The 20650-nt window shown below is 31.9% G+C and overlaps 2 protein-coding genes across 2 annotated transcripts; both read left to right on the top strand.

The window, feature by feature from the left end:
• Positions 1 to 404: 404 nt before the first annotated feature.
• Positions 405 to 6625, top strand: LOC140040569 (AP-3 complex subunit sigma-1-like). Its single transcript, XM_072086604.1, has 7 exons — positions 405 to 507; positions 896 to 987; positions 1553 to 1664; positions 2035 to 2106; positions 3364 to 3471; positions 3910 to 4035; positions 4794 to 6625. The coding sequence occupies exons 1-6, from the start codon at positions 439 to 441 to the stop codon at positions 4018 to 4020; spliced, it is 564 nt and encodes a 187-aa protein (XP_071942705.1). The 5' UTR covers positions 405 to 438; the 3' UTR covers positions 4021 to 4035; positions 4794 to 6625.
• A 3858-nt stretch (positions 6626 to 10483) lies between these two features.
• Positions 10484 to 18865, top strand: LOC140039721 (UBX domain-containing protein 6-like). The gene is made up of 10 exons (XM_072085336.1): positions 10484 to 10633; positions 11862 to 12013; positions 12272 to 12357; positions 12669 to 12797; positions 13196 to 13293; positions 13808 to 13962; positions 14519 to 14738; positions 15468 to 15598; positions 17626 to 17771; positions 18556 to 18865. Exons 1-10 carry the CDS (start codon positions 10536 to 10538, stop codon positions 18676 to 18678), a joined length of 1338 nt encoding a protein of 445 aa, XP_071941437.1. The 5' UTR covers positions 10484 to 10535; the 3' UTR covers positions 18679 to 18865.
• The last annotated feature ends 1785 nt before the right edge of the window (positions 18866 to 20650 follow it).

Below are 20650 nucleotides of genomic sequence, written 5' to 3'. Positions count from 1 at the left end.
TTATACCACCTGCAAAAACTGTTATTTGATATACAATTATAAATTTATTTGGTCGGCGTACCTTAGGCTAATTGAATCAATCAATATATATTTTGTATCACTTTTTTTTTTAAAACGTGTTTGAAGTTGAAACCATCATTATTATACAACTTTTAAAGTTTAATGGGCACTTTTTTTGTTCTTTTTTTAGCTTGCAAACAAACTTCTTCCCGCTATCTCTTATCTTGGGTGTGTATGTACAGAGAGTTGTTATAAGCCGAAGGCTGGGTGTATCATGTCAGCGAGATGTAGGGGTGTAATTTTACCAAAGAATATAATAATTATATATTCTTTGATTTTACGAATAAAATAGAGGGCGTGCATCATCTAATCATAAATCGATTTTTCTAAAGAGGGCGTTATTTCGGTCAAGAAAAAGCAGAAATTTTATCAAAAAATATGATAAAGGCAATATTAGTATTTAATAACCATGGGAAACCACGGCTTTCAAAATTTTACACGTATTTTGTAAGTATTATTATGTACATTGTTTAAAAAATGATATTTATATTGATCTAAGCGGGTATTTATCATCATTAATCCTAGGCCTATCAGACAGAGAGGCGGGCCAGACATCAGCGACCGCACACAGCGACCGCACAGCAGTCAGCCGGCAGTAGTAGACAGGCTAGTGGAAAAAGTAGACCATAGCCTAGGCCTGCTTGTATGTTACGTTTTAAAAAAGACTTACTACAGCATACTAGGCCTAACTGAGAATAAATATGTTATGTATTAAGTGTAATTGTTTAATGAAATGGATGGGTACCAGCATTTTAATAAATACTAGACTAGCAAGGCCTACAAAATACAGTACTTCTAGGCATAGCCTAACTGTATTTGTTTAAATATTTTTTAGAATGAAGATATGCAGCAACAGTTTATCCGTGAGACATTTCACCTTGTTTCAAAGCGAGATGACAATGTCTGTAATTTCTTAGAGGCTGGATCGTGAGTAAAATATTAAATGATTATTAATAATGTGTGCTCTAGCTTTTTTTGTCATTTAATAAATATGTATTTTAGAATATACAGTATACTGTTTTATTATGAAAAATATGCTAACAATAGAATAGATGTTCAGACGGCCTTTCATCTGAGGTAAAGTTACTGTACATCGACTGAACATTATATATTTTAGTGAGCATCTATTCTACACGATGCTTAATACAAGGTGCATTTACTTGCAAGGCTGCTTTGAAGTATTAATTGCGTCTACGCAATGCTAGTTCGCTAGCATGTATCATTCCTTGTGTATGCAGAAATAGCACCAGGTTTATTTTACATCTTCCTGGTAGCACATTGTCTGTAGAACGGTTTAAATAACTTAATACAAAGAGTGTCTTCACAAGCACTACCCAGAGCTTACAAACTGCTACTTTAAGGCTTACTTACGATTGCTCTGATTACATCCTTAAATGTAATTTAAACATGTCTTTATCTACTGTTCCAAGGTAAGGTAAATTATTTTTTGAAGGAAAACATCTTCATATTCATTTTTTTGTTTTATTTTTAGATTAATTGGAGGCTCAGATTACAAAATAGTGTACAGACATTATGCTACATTATACTTTGTTTTCTGTGTTGATTCCTCAGAAAGTGAGCTTGGAATTTTAGATCTTATACAGGTAGGCTACTTGTTAGGTTTCCGCTTATTATGTAATCCTGAACCAACATTTAAACTTTCCATTCCAGTTTTGAACGCATTATTGAACTGTATTAGTGTTGGCAAGTAAGCTAGATTTTGCAATCCAATGAAGTTTAAATAATAGGAAAATAATGCTTAAAAAAGAACAACATTTCGACTCCATCTTGGAGTCCAATGGAGAATTTCTAACAGTATAACACAAATCAAGGGTCAAAGTTTAAATAAAAAAAGACCTATTGTCTAACATCCTGTTAAATGAAAAGCTTAGCTTTTACCATTGAGATATTATAGTGATATTATTTTTCACTATAATATCTCAATGCTTTACAGTTTATTGATTTATGTTTCAGGTTTTTGTTGAAACACTAGATAAATGTTTTGAGAATGTTTGTGAATTAGACCTAATATTCCATGTTGACAAGGTAGGTCTGAAGTTTTCAATACAGCATGAAATTAATTTCTTTGGTTTTAGTCAGTCTTATTAGTTTAGTAGAATTTGTAATTTCATAAGCAAAACAATTTTTGATTATGAAGGGTATAAATTAGATTTAACAATCTGCTGCCCTCTATCTTGAAATACTGTATACCTCATAGCATAATATAATACAGTATCCCTACATGCTTTCTTTCGATGTGAAACGACTGAGCCAAAAAAAGGTGCAGTAGCGTCAATAGAATTTGATAAATGGGTGAATTCATTGGTAAACTGGATACTGTTTTGGATGTAAATCTGTAATTTCATTACAAAAAATGAACTATTGTACTTGAAATTGAACAGAAAAAGCTAGTATGTGCGTTAAAAAATAATAAATGGTCAGTTTTAACCAACCATGCTGGTACCTACCGCTGAATTATGAATTATTTATTCTTTGTACTGGATAGCCCCTTCAGTCAAAGACTGTTCTCATAGAGGGCCCAGTGTATAGTACTATGATGAGTTTGTGACAGTTGCTGTGTGTGAACTAGTACACTCTTTTGTAACTTATGCATAACATTTTTGTGCAATATCATTTATTGATCATTTTATTGTTTAGGTTGTTAGGCTTTTTCTTGGTTTACTTATTTTTTCCCTCTCTCAAGCGCATTGAGACGACATTGTTTATGGAACAAGAAGCTATATAAATATATTAACATTTAACATGGAGTTCTACCATTTATACAAAGTAGTTGTAAACTCCTATACTGTACTAAATATCTTTACACAGGAGTAATAACTACCTGTTTAATAGTTGAATTAACACCTGACCTTCAAAATAAAAAGGTGCGTTCAGGTGACACATTTCAACACAAAAGGCATTGTTAACTAATATAAAGATCAAGCTGTTTAACAGTAGATTTGAACTACTTTTTTTTGTATTGAAATACTTTGTAGGAATCCATTAAAATTGACCTGTTTATATTCCTTGTAATTTTAAACCACTTCTCTAAAAGTTCCTTGATCTTTTAAACAGGTTGTAAAATGAAAAGTACTATATGAGTACTATAAATACTGTGAAATACAGTTTTATCAAAACAGATAATAGAAAGATTAATGATAGATACTTGTGAAAGAATATTAAACAAAATCACTTTCATTTTTGGCAAAAGTGAATAACTTTATGGACACTACAAAATGGCCTATTCATTATGTTTTGGATGGAGGGCAATACATCTTTTAACACATCCAATATTATAAATAGGTGCACTATATATTGTCGGAGCTTGTGATGGGTGGCATGGTACTAGAAACAAACATGACAGAGATATTGACTAGGATTGATGAACAAAGTAAATTGGAAAAACAAGAGGTAAGGCTACACCTACCTGTGCACATACAGGCATGTAACAAGCTGGTGGAGGGTGCTTTAATTACACTATTGAGCACTGTAATTTGCATAATAATTAATCAAATAATCCAATAATAAACGATCCATGGGGTACAGATCCTACTTAAAATTAAGTAACTACTTTTTTATCTACTTTTGGCCGACTATTAATATTATATTTTAGCGCTTTGTCCCATGTTAACAAAATCCTGGATCAATGGTGCCCTAAATTCAAGTAAAATTGACATGTGATCAACACTGTTTTGCCAATTTTGAAAGAATTTTTGTTTAAAAGCTATACAGGTATTACCTGTTTTTTGTCTTATGAGCAATAGTGGTTATAAAGTTGTGTAAATTTCAAAGCTCATTGATATAGTATTAGCAAGCCCATTTAATAATATTATTGTAATCTTACTGTAGGCTGGTCTATCTGCTGCCCCAGCCAGAGCAGCTGCTGCTGTCAAAAGTATTAATCTGCCCAACATTCCTACACCTAACATCCAGCTTCCAAATCTACCTTCCTTCAAGTGAGGAGGAATATTGCAGGTAAATTAACAGTTAATATCATGCAGATTTCTTTTCAATATTATAACTACACCTTTCATATGCAAATTTGTGTTTTATTTGTTATAAGCACTGTTTGAATTAACACCACCTGTAGAGTTTGTTTTCCCAATTACTATTTTAACATCCTTTTTTTTATTATACTTGTAATTTCAACTTCACCTCTAGCACTCATTGCATTATAAAAAGTATTTACAAATAAAAAATATATTTTTGGTAATAAAATGTAATAAATTGTATTGTTTGGGTCATTTTCATTTATGTAACAATAACAATATTTTTATATAACAATATTTAAATAAATAATATGTAATGATAAAAAATAATATTTATAAGATTTTCTATAGAGAAACTTGTGTCAGGGAGTTGTAAGCAAGTTGAGTTGTTAATGTTAAGCCCTTTCTACACTATCAAAATACTGTAGTTTGACAAAAAAGGGTGATGTGCCCAAATGTTGTAGTGATATACACAAATATGGTAGTGATATGACATCATCGTGTCCATATATATATATATATATATATCACATAGACAGAGCTTCATTCCCTCCTAATGGTTACTTAGTCAATTTTTGCCATAAAGTTTGATGAAAATTTGCAATTCTTAGGTGGGACTTGAACCCAAGACCTTCTGCCTCCAAGGAAGCAGTGGGTACTTGTACACCAACTAACACAATGATAATTGAAAAACTAATTTGAAGTACTGTAGCTTAAATGATATATTGTTTTTTTTTGTTTCAGTTTTCTTTCAACAATGTGGTTAAACACCTGAAGGTTTACCGTGTCTAATGTCTTGTTATACTGAGCACCCTACATGTACCTATAAAGTGCAGTTTAGATGTGTGTAGCTAGTAGCTAGCTAGCTGGTATAACAATCAATATTCTAAATGAAGAATACAGTACAGTAAAACATTGATTGGTTAAATGATTGCACTTATTGCCAGGCCAGAAATTACTTTAATTAATTTACTGGTAGGCTTTCTGAGGAGTAAATTATTGTTAATGTTTAAGCTTTTAGAAAGGTTATCAGCATATGTTCAGGTATACATTACACGCCTATGAAGAATGCGCTGGGAAACCAAAGTCTGTGAATTTTAAGTAGAATATTACATTCAGACTCTGCAAATCTGGAATTAATTTTAATGATTTTTAGAAAGAAATAATGTACGATTAAAATTCTTCAATCTGGACGCACTTAGACTTTCTCGAATGGTTTTCAGAATAAATTTTAAATAGTGTGGAAGACCTTACCCTAATTTGGGAAAGTTTCCATTTTCAGAAAGTCCAGTTTTGAGATAATAATACATCAAAACAATGTTGTTAATATTCCTCACATCTATAGGATATTGACCACATTAGTCTAATCTACCAATTTTGTAATATAGTAAATAACTCGAGGTCTAGAAAGATTTACAAAAGGCACACATAAGGCACAAATCAGAATGTTGAACTGCAAGAATTAAAGTATTGTGATAATGGTGAACTTATTTATGGTTGAAAACAGTTTATTAGGAAAACTTTGTATGATGCATGGAGAAATATGTTTATTTCTTTTAAAGCTCTCTCTACACTATCAAACTTGATGTGACAACAAAATGTGATGTGCCTAAAATATATGGACATGATGATGTCATATTATTACTATACTATTTTTAGGCACAACACACTTAGTGTATACAGAGCTATGGCTTATTTCTCCGTGGTACATGTTATGTAACACCTAATGGTGCTCACAGCCAACTCATTGATTGTTAATAAATATTAATAATAGATAAGTTAAAATACATTAATTTGAAGAATTTATGTTCAAAACAATAATCTAAGAAGAATGTGCGGTAGTAATAATATTTATCATAGATTTTAATTTGTATATTGTAAATTTAAAATGTAGCTGTTATGGTGTCACTACTGTTAATATCAGTTGTTGAAATAATATTATTTTAGATTTAACTTGTGTTTTTAAATGTCAATATATAGTGATATAATGTGTGTTTCCAAAGAAAAAGACCAATTGAAGATTTCTATTAACTTTTATAAAGACCAAAATATAAGAATTTGGGGGAGCCTAAGTTCATATGACTAACTTGCACCTCAAAGGCATACATACCTGGGTACTGTATGTTGGTTTGGAAGCTCTGTATGACTATAAAGTTACTCAATGGTATAACTGGCTTATGCCTCCAAATGTCTAACACAACTTTCTGTCATCTATTGGGTAACCTTTAGGCAAAGTTTATAACAAAAATATGGTAATGCAGTACTTATATTTAATTATAAGACGAAGATTTTTTTTTGTATAGATATAATAAAAAGAAAAAAGAAATCAATGGAAATTTAATTTGGTCTAGCTGAAGCGAAACTAATTGTTTGTTAAAATGCCCTAATTGTGATGGTACAGTGAATCTTCACTACATTGTGTAAAATTTGAATAGTCTCCCAAAATAAGATATATTTAAATATTAACCTTTGTAAATGTATTTATTCACATTATATGTTGTATTTTAATTAATTTTATTTCAACCAAAAACAAGTACATAACTCACCAGTTAAGCTCTGTCTACACTATCAAACTGTGACAACAAAAATGTTATGTGTTCATATATGGACATGATAATGTCATATCATTACCATATTTGGGAATATCCCTACCATATTAGGACATGTAACACTTTATTCAAACTAGTTTGATAGTGTAGACAGAGCATTACAGGCAGCAGGGAAACACATGAATGAATTATTTATATAATTCCTTCGTGGTCTAACTAAGCATTATTGTTAATTGTCAGAAAACGTCACATTTTATTCACAATGTGGTTGTCACGATTGATTTTATAACAATAGAGCAAGCATGAAAGTGATATTATAACAATAGAAATATCAAATTTGGGGGTACCCTTTATAAATAACTACAAAGAAGTCTGTTATAGTATTCTAATAACTCCTCCATGTAGAACAAGCTTGTCACGCACTTACGAATATTTGATATATCATTGTAACCAACATCAACCTCTCAGCAGCTCAAACAATTTAACTTTTTAATTAGGCATTTGTTTTTAAAGAAATTTGCACAAAATGATTGTTTTCATGACTTCATGAAATGAACCAAATAATGTAAAAACACATGGGATGTGTTGATTTTTTTAATATTGGGACTATTGTGTGAATAGTGAAAATCAATGTAGTTTGCGGTACACCACGTACGTAGGCCGCGCCTAGTTCTATTAAGACTTCATAGTTGATGTACTGCAAAAATATTTCATGAGGTCAGGCTTTGTATAGATTATGAAGTTGATGCAAATAAGGTCTAAGTTTCAGGTTCAGGAATAAATGATAAATTAAAAAAAAAAACCATGTTAAAAGGAATAAGCGCAATTGGACTAAATACTAATTATTAAAATATATTATTATTTAAAAACATTGTTAGTTTTAATTACAAGTGTAATTAAGCCATTACACTACAGGACAACAGTGGTAACGATTAATTAAGTATAGGTGTATGAAGTCTGTATCTCGTACAAACATCACAATTGAACAGATAGATCGTTCGTCGTTATTTAATGGATATACAATATATTCAATTGTGTAAGATTAAGTTAATTATATAGATTAAATGTTATATTGGATTATTAAAGTATGTATATGGATTATGATAAATAAATGTCTTATACATAAAATATAGTTTCGAATAATCGTGAATTATTTATATATAGTATTTGTTTTCGCTAATTACATGTTACTATTTGATTGTTCGGTAAATTAGTACCAGCTACTGTCGGTCATGACAGTGGATTTGGGTAACTAACTGCTGTGATGCTAAATGTTCTACACTGGCGGTGCAGAATGTAGATGTAGCACACTGTGTGTGCTCGACTTATAATAAAATTAAAACAGAAACGTTTTTAATCCACCCATCGATAACTGATGTTTATAGAATACGTTCTGTGCCTGTAAATGTTTTTTGTATACATTAATAATATGAAAAATAAGGATGAGAAATCATTATTTAGTACAGAATAACCATCAATTTGAGTCGATAGGTCCTAGTCACCTTTCACATGGAGGAGAAACATGCCAATAATATACTTGAATTATCTTCAGAGAGATAATACGTTAAGAAAATGTATTTATGAATCACATTTTATTCTGTATCACAATATTAGGCTTAAATTTTTTATATAAATATTAATTAAGTCATTTATAATTTTTGACAAAACTCCTAAAACATATTATACATTATGACCTACATACTTTACTTAGGAAGACGGCTGATTTTTTCCTAGGGTGGGCTAATATGGAGAGATAGGGCGGATGGGGAATCTTTTCATTAACAATTCAATTTCATCAACTACTTTAAAGGCAAAAGTTAATTCTACTTGACAATGATAGACGGGTAGCGTTACCCGAAAGAGAGTGCAACATTTTATTTAGCTGTTTGCTTCATTTTATTTGTATCTTCAAGATCAAGTAACTGAAACTAAAGAAGTGTCGTTTTGTCTGTGATTTGCCTTTTGATTAATATAGTAAGTGTTATATTTTCGTCAGTTGGTATGATGCGCCCTTCTTTAATGTTTTGAGTCCGCCACTGACTGATTGTAATCCTTCATGAGAGATGATGACGATGCTTAAATGTCAACCATAGCCAATGCAACGTAGGCCTATACACATTCATTGAGTCAAGCTATTCAGAATGCCCAATACTGAATACATTAAATAAATAGTTCTAAATTTTATAATAAGGCATTATATATCAAACACGGCAAACATTTTAGCACGGGCTCTCGCGTGGTATTCCACCATCATTCCAGTGCTGTAACATCCGATCCTAATGTCTTCATGCCTCTTCTCAGTTCGAGGTGAATAGATAGTCTTACTGCACCGATTGGACATTCTACTATTGCTATTCGATATCTGGGACCTGTAAAGAAAACACATCAGATGCTATTTAAGATGCACTGTCTTTCTGAAATTAAAATCCGACAAAAATAAAACTTAGCGGCCTACCAACATTATTAATGTTTTCCGGATTTATAAAATTGCGCCTCCTCTTAAATTCTCCTATTCAAAGGCAACGAATGCAGTTGTCACTAAAGAATATGGAAAATTCATTGACGGTTCCTCCTACATACCGTTATGTCCCGACACTTTTAATGTCTTTAGTCATGTGATCTAGTATGAATGGTATGTATACTCACCAAACAAGAAAAGTAGTCAAAGACGTTTGATATCCTCTTCCATATAATTGCCCAGAGATCTCCAACACACAAGAACATACAGTTAGTTAAAACCTTCAACGATAAGCACATTGTTGGCCTATGTTGTTTTTGCTATTAATTATTAAGGCCTACGTTAAATTCCAGAATCCGGTACTACCAAAACGAAGTAAGCATAGGCTTTGAAAAACTGCAAGGTTCAGCAAGGTTAATAGTCATTGTCCTGAACTGAAACTAGTAGAATGGAGGCATACGGATGATTGTAATACATTTATATCTCTTAACCGTATTTCTTCAAGCGTAACATATTGTTGCAAACAAAGATCGCAGCATTCAAGTGTGGAAACCTTTGTGTTAAGGAATCCTTTTAAAACCTGTCAAGGCAAACATATTTATGATAAATTAACCGTAAATTACTAAATTTTATTGGCCAATGTCCGATAATTCTATCCGAAAATTTACAGCAAGTACTATGGCTTAGGCTTTTTGGAATCATAAGGTCACATAATTGATAACCAACTAACAATAGTTAAAAATCTATCAATACACGCTGACTTGAGATAATTTCGAATTTGTTATAACTGATTTTTCGTCTGTTTAACCTCCAAACTTAAACTTTTATCTATGATACAATTTAATATAATACTAATACAGTTTTCCAAAAGTTTCATGCAATATATGAATTCTCCAGGTTGGCTCTTTAATTATTAACTTACTGTACTTACTAATCGTTTTATTGGGTTTAATTTATTGTTTTGGTGTAATTTATTTTGCAATTGTTTTTAGTAAATGCATAGAGCTCTATAATATATATCATTTGCACTGATAAAGGGCTAGTGTTGCCCGAAAGCTCTGCTAACTTTTCTGGCTGTTTTACTTCTCGTTTTTATTTAGCTTTTCGCTTTTATTTTGCATCTCCATTGAGATCCAGCCACTGATACCCACAGCATTGTCATTTTTTCAGTAATTTGCCTTTGGATTTATATATTAATTTATAAAGCTAAATCAAAACGAGAAGTAAAACAGCCAGAAAATTTAGCAGAGCTTTCGGGCAACACTAGCCCTTCATCAGCAGTGCAGTGCAGTGCAAGTGAAGGAATTTGGTTAACGTCATATAATAGAATGTGTGTCAGCTGCAGCTGAAAAGCGTTGTTCAAATAAAGTTTATGGAGATAATTGTAAAATGAGGGCGCTGCTCATTATTTATATTTTATTTCACACTCTGCATTCATCAAGGTTTTTGGCCCCCTTTATTTCTGTTTTAAAAGGCAAAATGAAGAAAATCGGGCAGTTTTTTGAACAAAAAAAGCTTGACCACAAGTTTAAAAAAGCTGGTGATGGTCATAAGCTTACAGATGAGAGGCCTACATCGTAGGTATCTTTGTACAATTGTCATTCCTGCGTTAGGTTATGCCTACCCTTCCCTAGATACTCTGACTGAGTGAGGCTAGCCTACCTAGTAGGGTACCTAATTAGCTAGGCTGGCTAGTGTAGTAGGCCAAAGAAGGCTAGCCAGACGGAATAGAGCACTAGCTAAAATGAATTGTATGGCAGGTTATTTATGTATATAGGCTAACAATGCAATCCAATGCACACACAAAAAAGTAGGCTATCAATTTAATTAATAAATACATTTTTAATCTTGATCAAGACTAAAAATGTGTTTATTAATTGATGATAGCCCACTAACTATCTACGTACTGTATGTGTTATGCGCGATTTGAACGATTTGCGCAATTTGAAATTGCGCAAAAAAATCCTTGCGCAATTTGAAATTGCGCAAAGAATTCTTGCGCAATTTAAAATTGCGCAAGGATTTTTTTGCGCAATTTGAAATTGCGCAATCAACTTGCGCAATTTCAAATTGCGCAAGAAAATCTTTGCGCAATTTTAAATTGCGCTGCACAATTTGTAAATTGCGCAAGATAGTTCTTGCGCAATATGACACCTTTGCGCAATTTGAAAACGAACTGTAAATTTTCCCATACATGGCTAGGCTAGGCCTAGGCAGAGGAGTTTAAAATTTAGTATTTTATTATATAAATAAGACCATTTCAATGAAGATAATGTTTAATACTCACTTTTTAAGTTTTTAATATTAGTTTAAGCTAGGCCATGTAACCTAGTCAGTATCAGTAGTCCAGACCCTAGCTAGGCTAGAGTAGTATAGCCGGCCGCCCGCGCCGCGCCCGCCTGGTGGAACACCACCGCTTCGTTTTCCTTCGTCGGTTCTTCGACGGTATGCTAACTTATAACAATATTTGCACTACTAAAATAAGGAAATGCGATATTTATGTTTAATTTTGAATCATTCTTAGAAATTACTATAAAAATATGGGTGTGCATGATTTCACAATCTGTCGAAAAACCTTGCGCAATTTGCAGATTACTTGCGCAATTTAATACGTTGCTTGCGCAATTTGAAACACATGTTTCAATTCAAATTGCGCAAGGATTTTTTTTGCGCAATTTCAAATTGCGCAAATCGTTCAAATCGCGCATAACATATGTACTAATACTAGAAAAGCAAACTTTTTAAAATTAGTCCTAGGCCTATATATAATATGAAAAATAACTGTTTTACCCTTTTTTTTCACAGTCCTGCAGCTGCCAGCTCTAGCAGTAGCAGACCTCAAAGTGCACCCAGGCAAGTGTCTAGTGAAGGAGCTCAGATGGCTGGCATGGCTGCAATGGCTAGATTCGAGCAACCAAAGACAGATTCACGGCAAAAGAAAGCTATCCAAAGAGAGGGTAAAACATGACATTCAAACCACCTTTTCCAATGACCAAATTATAGGCCTACTTTACTGGGCACTAACAATCTACAGAAAACAAGTGCTATTGTTCCCACCATAAGTCAAGACTATATTTTTTAAATTATTATTATTATTTGCTACTAGCAGTGCTCTATTTGAAAAGAACTGCTTTCACAGTGCACCAGAGCATTAAAACATAACATAAATAATACATACTGTGATGAATTTTAAACAGTCACTTCTTTTATTTTAGCTCAACGGCAAATAGAGAAAGAGCAAGCTGAAAGAATAGTGAACATGCCTGAAATTGCCAAAGCAACAAAGAGTCAGACTTCAAATGTTAGTAACTAAAAAATCAATGTTTAAATTGCAGTGATACCTTATATACCTGAATACGAAATTGTACACATATTTAAACAAACTGTGTATGGGAACAAAACAGACATTTTGATTAAACTACTTCAATCATCTCCAACATCAAATCTTGACGTACATCTATTTAATGTATTTAGCTAATAGGTGCCACCTAATTGCCCAGAGATTTGGATAATAATAATAATCATCATATAATTACTGTTATCTAATAATTATGGTAAATATATTTTTTTGAATATAAATAATAGTTTCTTTATTAATATTTTGCATTGTAGGATCCTGAGGGCTTCTGTGATAGTGATTCTCCTGTCTCTGTCAGTGGCGTGTTCTTTACCTGTGCACTTAGCACTGAACGGGTAACAAAAAGTCAGTTAGATGAACACATACGTGAATGTATTCTGATGGTAAGTTATCAATTGTATTTTTTTTTTATTTTCACAGATTTCCTTAAATCTTTACTGTAAATTAATTAATTAAAGATTTCTCTATACCTGTTAATGTATGTATATAAAAAAGTGTCAGTTTGGAGATCCTGCCTTGTGAATACTATAAGATGAGGGCATATCAATTTGATCTCTGTGCATACACAGAAGAACGACTGTTGTTGTACCTACCATCCCAAGGGTGGTAAAAAGTCAGTACTGTACCTAATAAAATTTGAATCATACCATGAAAACCCCAGTGTTCTAATGGTAAGATGTCTGCATGCTGGGTTTGAATCTCATTTTGATGACTTTTTAGCAAGCTTGTAACTTTTGTTTGTTATATACAAGAAATTTAATATTTTTTTATGTATTCTTAGCATTTGGCTGTAGATCCTATCAAGGCATCTGCTTTTATGGTGAAGACAATAAACAAAGACAAAGAGAAAGTACAAGTTTGTGTAAACACAATAGAAAAGTAAGACTTCAATCGTAATAAGGTTATATGCATTATCATGCAAAATATTCTTTCAAGAAACCAACACCAAACACAGCTTTAGCCTCTTTCCATGCATCTTATAAATATTACACAAATAATGGATGTTTATGAGTGTAAATCAAAATAGAACAAATTTTCATCATTCACCAAATGACATTATTTGTTCCATTGGACACGAATATAAAACATTCATAATTTGTTTTATAACACACCTACTTTTAACAGATTGTGCTCCAATTTTGTATACATATAGACCGCGCATATACAGGTTGATCAAACATGATATCCTCTGTCGCATGTGTGGCAAAATTGCAGTACTAGCATAAAACAACATTGCACTCTTGACATAATTAAGAGTGCAATAGAACATTTATTTAATATCACGTACTCCACAGTCTTCCAATCAAATGACAAGAATCTACTGAGGTGTTTTATAAAATATAATAATTATTAATACCCATATTCTATAAATTTTTATTGTTGGTATTCTTAGATATATTAATAATGTGTGTGCTCATCCTAATGAGGAGAAGTATAGTAAAATACGTCTTGGTAACAAAGCCTTCCAGGAACGAGTAGGATCAATAGAGGGCGCTGAGGAATTTCTACAAGCCATAGGATTCGAAAGATCATTGATAAAACAAGATGGTAAAATTTAAAATTTATATTTTGTTTATAAATAATATTGTTTAATAAAAAATATTAACATTGCATTTTTTGAGCGAGTGAGTGGCCAAGCGGTTAAGACAGTGGAACAGTAATTACATAGCCATAATAACATCGGCAAGGGTTCAAAGCTTACTCGCTCCATGGTTCTGGTGGAAGAACAAGTCTTCTCGGATAAGGACTATAAACTGTAGGTCCAGTGTACACATCTAGCTCATGTGCACACAGAACCTTTCAATACAAGTAGGGGGTTTCCCAGGTGTATTGGTACATCACATCCACTGATCATAACTGGGCCCTCTGGCCACCAGTATAAAGAAATACACAAAGTTATTAATACTGTTTATTTAGTATTATTTATTTTGTCTATTTACTGATTGTTCATTATCCATATATCAAATGAAGAGTACATTTTTATTGACGTCATCTTGTCTTCCTTTCAGTAACAACTCAACAATTTTGAGATGCAAACATAAGTAATGAAATACCTCTAAAAATGAATTATATTTATACATTAAAAAAAAATTTTTTTTTTCAGAACAAGAAGAATATTACCTTGTACTCAATGAAGATAAAAAACAACACCGAGACCAACTAAAAGCATACTTTGATGTTCTTGCCAACACACAACCATTAAAACCGACCTTAGATCGTGACATAAAGGTTTTTCATCCAAATAATAGTGTTTTACGTTTCAACTTGCCATCCGATTTCTATAATGTAACTTCACAAGAAGTTGAACGAGAACAACAATTAAGGTAAAACGCAATGCATGTAAAAGATGTAGACAATTTCAACAGGGTGTGGCTGGGTGGGGTTGATTAAGATCGTTTTTAATCTACCAGGACACTACAAAAGTAAAGACAGTGGATTATAAACAGATTATTTTATTGATTTCTTTTTTATGAATAAAAAAAAATTAATGACCAGTTCAAAATGTGGTCAATCTGTGGCTTTGACAGAAAATTGTCTATTCTTTAGAATGGGCAGTTAATGGGCTACTAGCTTAATATGCATGTCCCAAAAAACTGTACAGAAAATTTGGCTTTCAACAAATTTAATATAATCTTTACTACCTAAAATCCAAATTCACACTAAAAGATTGAGAATATAATTTAAAAAAATGTTTAGCATACAAAAAAATGTTTTTTTATTTCAAATATGTTTATTAATATAAATTGTCATCAGGGCCCAGAGGCCAATTTTCCAAACAATTTTAAAATCAGATGCATGGTTAGAAAACATTTAAAATACGCATTGATAAATAAATACATTACTATAAAATAGACAAAACATACAATAATTAATGTTTATTGTTCATATCACTGTCTATTGAGTAGATTCGTTAGAAATGGTATTGCACTTTTTAAAATAATGTTCAGTATTGCACGCCATGTGACCCATAATCATCCAATCAAATGACAGGAACGTAGTTAGGTGTTATATAATAGTTATTAGTATGAAGACTTCAATGTTTGTGTTTATAGAGCTGAAGAAGTGGAAATGAACTCAATGTTAAGAACTAAAGCTATGCGTGAAGCCGACTTAAAGAAACAACTAAGACGATACCGGTACGTCCTCATCCGAATCAGATTTCCAGATGGAATTATTTTACAAGGTAATAAAACATAGGAATATATTTCTAACCTTTGAACTGCAAAATAGGGACGGTGACGACAGACACGCTTTCTGTAACCATTTTAAAAATGTTGTTTGACTGCAGTAGGCTGATAAGGCGCAATGTGTGCCATCTATAACTGCTCCATTCCACGGCCAAAACCTGCATCTCATTTTACAAAGCCTAGCCTTCAAAATTTGATTCAAGATGAAAAAGGTTTATTATTGTTTATTATATTAAAGACACATGTACATTAGTTTAAAATAACATTTACAGTATTTCGTGCCACGCCTTTAGGTAGTTGTATTCAAGATGACGAAATATATTAGGAAAAGCATTAAAGATGTATTGTCCCTTGAAACACAAAAAAATGAAGGTCAAAATATTCTAAATTTAAATTGGCCATATCAAAGTAATATTAAAGTTATTCACTTTAAGTCGAAAATTTGAGCCAAAAACAACCAGTTTACGTAATTAACAGGTAATTTAATTTATTAATCGGCGCGAACAAAATTAAACAAAGATTTCAAACCACGAGTATGCATTATGCATGATGCTAATTAGGTGTTTACAACCCGTCATGGTTGAGAAGGTGTTTTCACACAGATTGCGAGGAAGTTTTATGATTGTGCATACAGAGTAGCCAAACAAGCGTGTTGCATTATGAGATATGTTTTGATCGAAAACTTTGACTGGAAGTCAAAGTTATTTTTTGAACAAAAAAAGTCTGTATTTCAATTAAATGATTTTTTTTAAGACAAATTTTTGGTGAAAGTCAATAACTATTATGATACTTCAAAATGACCCACTTTTTTTTAAAATATTTTTAAAATAATTTTTTGGGAATTAGTCAAAGGGACAATACATCTTGAATTGAATAAAAGTTTACTTTATAATAGTTTGTGGTGTGTAAAACATTTAATGTTTTGTATTTATTCAATGGGGAGAATATTTGGCTGTCCTATTCGACTCGGTTTCATGAGAATATTCTCTTCATTCAACTCATAAACATTCATTCTTTGTATATCAATCCCTAGGTTCATAAACATTCGTTCTTTGTATGTCAATCCCTAGGTTCATAAACATTCATTCTTTGTATATCAATCCCTAGGTTCATAAACATTCATTCTTTGTATATCAATCCCTAGGTTCATAAACATTCGTTCTTTGTATGTCAATCCCTAGGTTCATAAACATTCATTCTTTGTATATCTATCCCTAGGTTCATAAACATTCATTCTTTGTATATCAATCCCTAGGTTCATAAACATTCGTTCTTTGTATATCAATCCCTATGTTCATAAACATTCGTTCTTTGTATATCAATCCCTAGGTTCATAAACATTCGTTCTTTGTATATCAATCCCTAGGTTCATAAACATTCGTTCTTTGTATATCAATCCCTAGGTTCATAAACATTCATTCTTTGTATATCAATCCCTAGGTTCATAAACATTCGTTCTTTGTATATCAATCCCTAGGTTCATAAACATTCGTTCTTTGTCTACCAATCCCTAGGTTCTCATCAGACTGAATGAAATAAACGTTATAATCCAGCTATAACACAATGATTAACATTAGACCTATGCAGTGAAGCAATGATTTATAATTAGCTTAATCTTTATATCAAAAGATGGAAATATTTAATCTTATAAACTGCTCTTGGCACTATAGCCAAGATATAAATTATTAATTTGATAATTATATTTTAATGAATATATAAGTTTATTACATTGACAGCCGAGTTTCCTACTATCTCCAAACTAATACGTTGCTAGGCTATGCCTCGACACAGATCGTCACATGTCACGCCTTGTGGCAAACCTACTCATTTACTATTTTGGTAATTCGAACATGTGCCCTACAGAAATATTCACGATTTCTAAGGAGCTATCATACTGTACAATAATATGAACAATATTGATATTTAGTTATTCTTGCTGTTACTATTGTGTACTAAAATGTAAATAAACCAAATAAGAGCAGATATCACAACAAATATATGAATTTGTTACATCATGTTTCAGGTACTTTCTATGCCAGAGATAAATTATCATCGTTGACAGAATTTGTAAGAGAATGTCTTGTAAACGATTGGCAGCCATTTTATCTAGTCACACAAACGAGGCAAAAACTCACTGAAGAAACTTCAATGCTTGCTGAGTTACAACTTGTAAGTGTTAAGTTTGGTCTTCTGTCTACACTATCAAACTTGACAACAAAATGTTATGTGCCCATATATGGACATGATAATGTCATATCACTATCATATTTAGGAATATCACTACCATATTTGTGCACATCACACCTTTTTTGTCAAACTAGTTTGATAGTGTAGACAGAGCTTAAGACAAAGATGTTTCAAATATAATGATTAATATAAATTATACGACCTGTACCACCAGTGGATGTGTGGTGAATATTTCAGACGAGGTGACCACCTCACTGCCTCACTGGCTTAGCTATGGCCCAGACACTAATTTAAATAACTAATCAACTAACTTATTTATTCTTCCAATAAAAACTAAATATGGACTAAAATGATACAAGATTTGAAAAATATACTAAACTACACAAGGTCTTGTCTAATGAAGATGAAGCATAAAGATAGATAGACATTCTACCAATTAGAGGCCATGATAAGCACAAAATATACCTAGTCCTTTGGTAAATTGATTATAATCAGTTTAATTACACTATTATTAATCCTGTAAATACTGTTCTGGCGAGCTCTCATATGGGAACTTCAAAGTGATGGAGAATAGAGCAGTGTAAATGGTTCCTCTACTTTTCTTCTTTTTTGGTTATCTTAAGATATTTTATGGATATTTTTTGGGTGTAAAGCGCTTAGAAACATTGTAGTAGGCATTATATAAGATTACTATTATTATTATTTACTTATGGTAGGGATAGTTGGTCAACAGAAGCATTATTTATATCAACATTTTCTCTTCCAGGCCCCAGCAGCTATGCTACACTTTCAATGGGATGAAAGCATTGCAAGAGACATTGCCTCAGCACAAACTCAAGAAACTACAATACTCAAATCTTGTATTTTGAAACTTATGAAACCATTGTAAAGTGTTCTTTTATGGGTTGATAATTTGACTTTGATCATACATAACATTTGATGTATTTTATAAGCCCAGCTGATGATATACTTTGTATCTGTTTCTGTTACATATAAATTTGTCATTGTCATATAATTATTATTAAAGGGTTAATTTATTATTATTATTATAATATCTTTATATCCAAACAAACAAAAGTACATTAATAATAACAATATTCAGTACCTGTTTTAAAACAATGACATTACATTACATTTACTTTAGAATATTAAAATAATGAAATATATTTCTAATTTAAGACTATATTGCAATATTAAAACAGTTTAGTTCTAAGTATAGAGTAATATATTTGCTTTATGTTTCAAGAAACTATAATTGATATATTATATATTGAGAAATTTATATTGTTTGAAGGTTTGCATGGCGATATGTTGATATAAAGTTTGCGGCATACCACATATATATAACTCTGTCTATGAGAAACAATTCTCTTTTATAGCTAGTTCCAATCCCTTCCACTGTCAATTGTTTTTAGCTTTCACATTGGTCCCACCTAATTTCACTTATAGTCTGAGTTTCCTGAACTTTCTGAATTCTCATTCCTGAGGACGATCAAAGTTATTGATCGAAACCGTGAGAAACTAAACAGTTCTTTTCAGAACTACATACATGGTGTACTGCAAATTTGATATCAACAAATTTTATTTACATGGAATGTCATGGCTTTGTATATATGTAATTTATGGTAAAAGAGAAAATAACATATAATCAGGAAATTGCCATTACAGTATAATATATAGTAAAGAACATTCTGTACTGTAACTTAGGGCTTTAATAGTTTGACCCCCGCCGTGACCTACAATATGATTTGAACGTCATTCAACTTGTTCAGTAATCTTTAATGAAATGTGTGCTAAAAATGTTTATCTAAACAATAAAAATAATTGTCTTATGCTCTGTCTACACTATCAGACTTTATGTGACAAAAAAATGTGATGTGCCCATATATGGACATGATGATGTCATATCACTACCATATTTGGGAATATCACATTTTGTTGTCACATAAAGTTTGATAGTGTAGACAGAGCTTTATAGACCTCTTAATACAAACATTTCTAACTGCTTTTACACAAAATAAGAAATGTATTATGTAAATAATAGTGCATGTAAATATCTACAATGTATTAGATGGAATATAGTTAAGCTTGGTTCCCACTTGAACGTAACGCAAGCGTTTTAACCAATGACAAGCGAAGTTATAGACAGTTAGCAATCACAAGCGAATAAGCCATCGCTTGTGATTGGTCAATTCACTTGCGTTGCGTTACGTCCTTGTGTTGCGTCGCTAGTAGGAACCACGCTTTAACCAAGATGCACTCATTTAACACTCAATTGTTAACATCCTCTACACATTAGATGTTCATCTTTGTTGTAGTACAGTATGTTACCATTTATATTTTTTCTAAATAAACTGAACAGTAAGTGTATAAATGTGTTTATTAATTGTACTTCATTGAACAGTAAAAATAATTTGAAGTTTATTTCACTCCTTTAATACAAGAAACCAGAAAAAAAGTTGCTCACAAGCAGGCGCTTTTTTATTTTTGTGATTCCAGCTCAAGCCTTGGCATAGTTAAATACCAGAATCAGCTTCTCAATCTGTCATTAGTTGAGTAAAACAGAGCCTCTGCAGTTCAAAATTCTGCTTTAAGTTGATGTTTTAAAACAACTAAATTGCTATTTCGAACTTAAAAGGTCTATGAAGTTCAAATCAAGGCATTCTAACAACAGGATGCTGAGTTCCGAAGATCAAAGAGTTTATCTGGCGGCAAGACAATTAGTTCCACACCCTTTAACAGACACCGCACGCTGCGGAGAATATGTACCTAGTACTGTTTGTGTTTGTTGCAGCCAGACATACTGTAAGATCAAAGGACTGTTACTATCTTTGCAAGGCGAGCTCAGTATCCCGTTAGAT

This window comes from Antedon mediterranea, chromosome 2 (assembly GCF_964355755.1).
Source record: "Antedon mediterranea chromosome 2, ecAntMedi1.1, whole genome shotgun sequence".
In the NCBI taxonomy this organism is placed as follows: domain Eukaryota; kingdom Metazoa; phylum Echinodermata; class Crinoidea; order Comatulida; family Antedonidae; genus Antedon; species Antedon mediterranea.
Note: the sequence above shows the minus strand (reverse complement) of the source record. Positions and strands in the feature narration are given on the sequence as shown.

Excerpts from the sequence above, each read along its gene's own strand:
- LOC140040569 (XM_072086604.1), top strand. The coding sequence starts at position 439 with ATGATAAAGGCAATATTAGTATTTAATAACCATGGGAAACCACGGCTT. Across the intron at positions 508-895 it reads CAAAATTTTACACGTATTTT|AATGAAGATATGCAGCAACA; the intron begins GTAAGTATTATT and ends AATATTTTTTAG. Across the intron at positions 988-1,552 it reads AATTTCTTAGAGGCTGGATC|ATTAATTGGAGGCTCAGATT; the intron begins GTGAGTAAAATA and ends TTTTATTTTTAG.
- LOC140039721 (XM_072085336.1), top strand. The coding sequence starts at position 10,536 with ATGAAGAAAATCGGGCAGTTTTTTGAACAAAAAAAGCTTGACCACAAG. Across the intron at positions 10,634-11,861 it reads ACAGATGAGAGGCCTACATC|TCCTGCAGCTGCCAGCTCTA; the intron begins GTAGGTATCTTT and ends TTTTTTTCACAG. Across the intron at positions 17,772-18,555 it reads TGCTTGCTGAGTTACAACTT|GCCCCAGCAGCTATGCTACA; the intron begins GTAAGTGTTAAG and ends TTTCTCTTCCAG.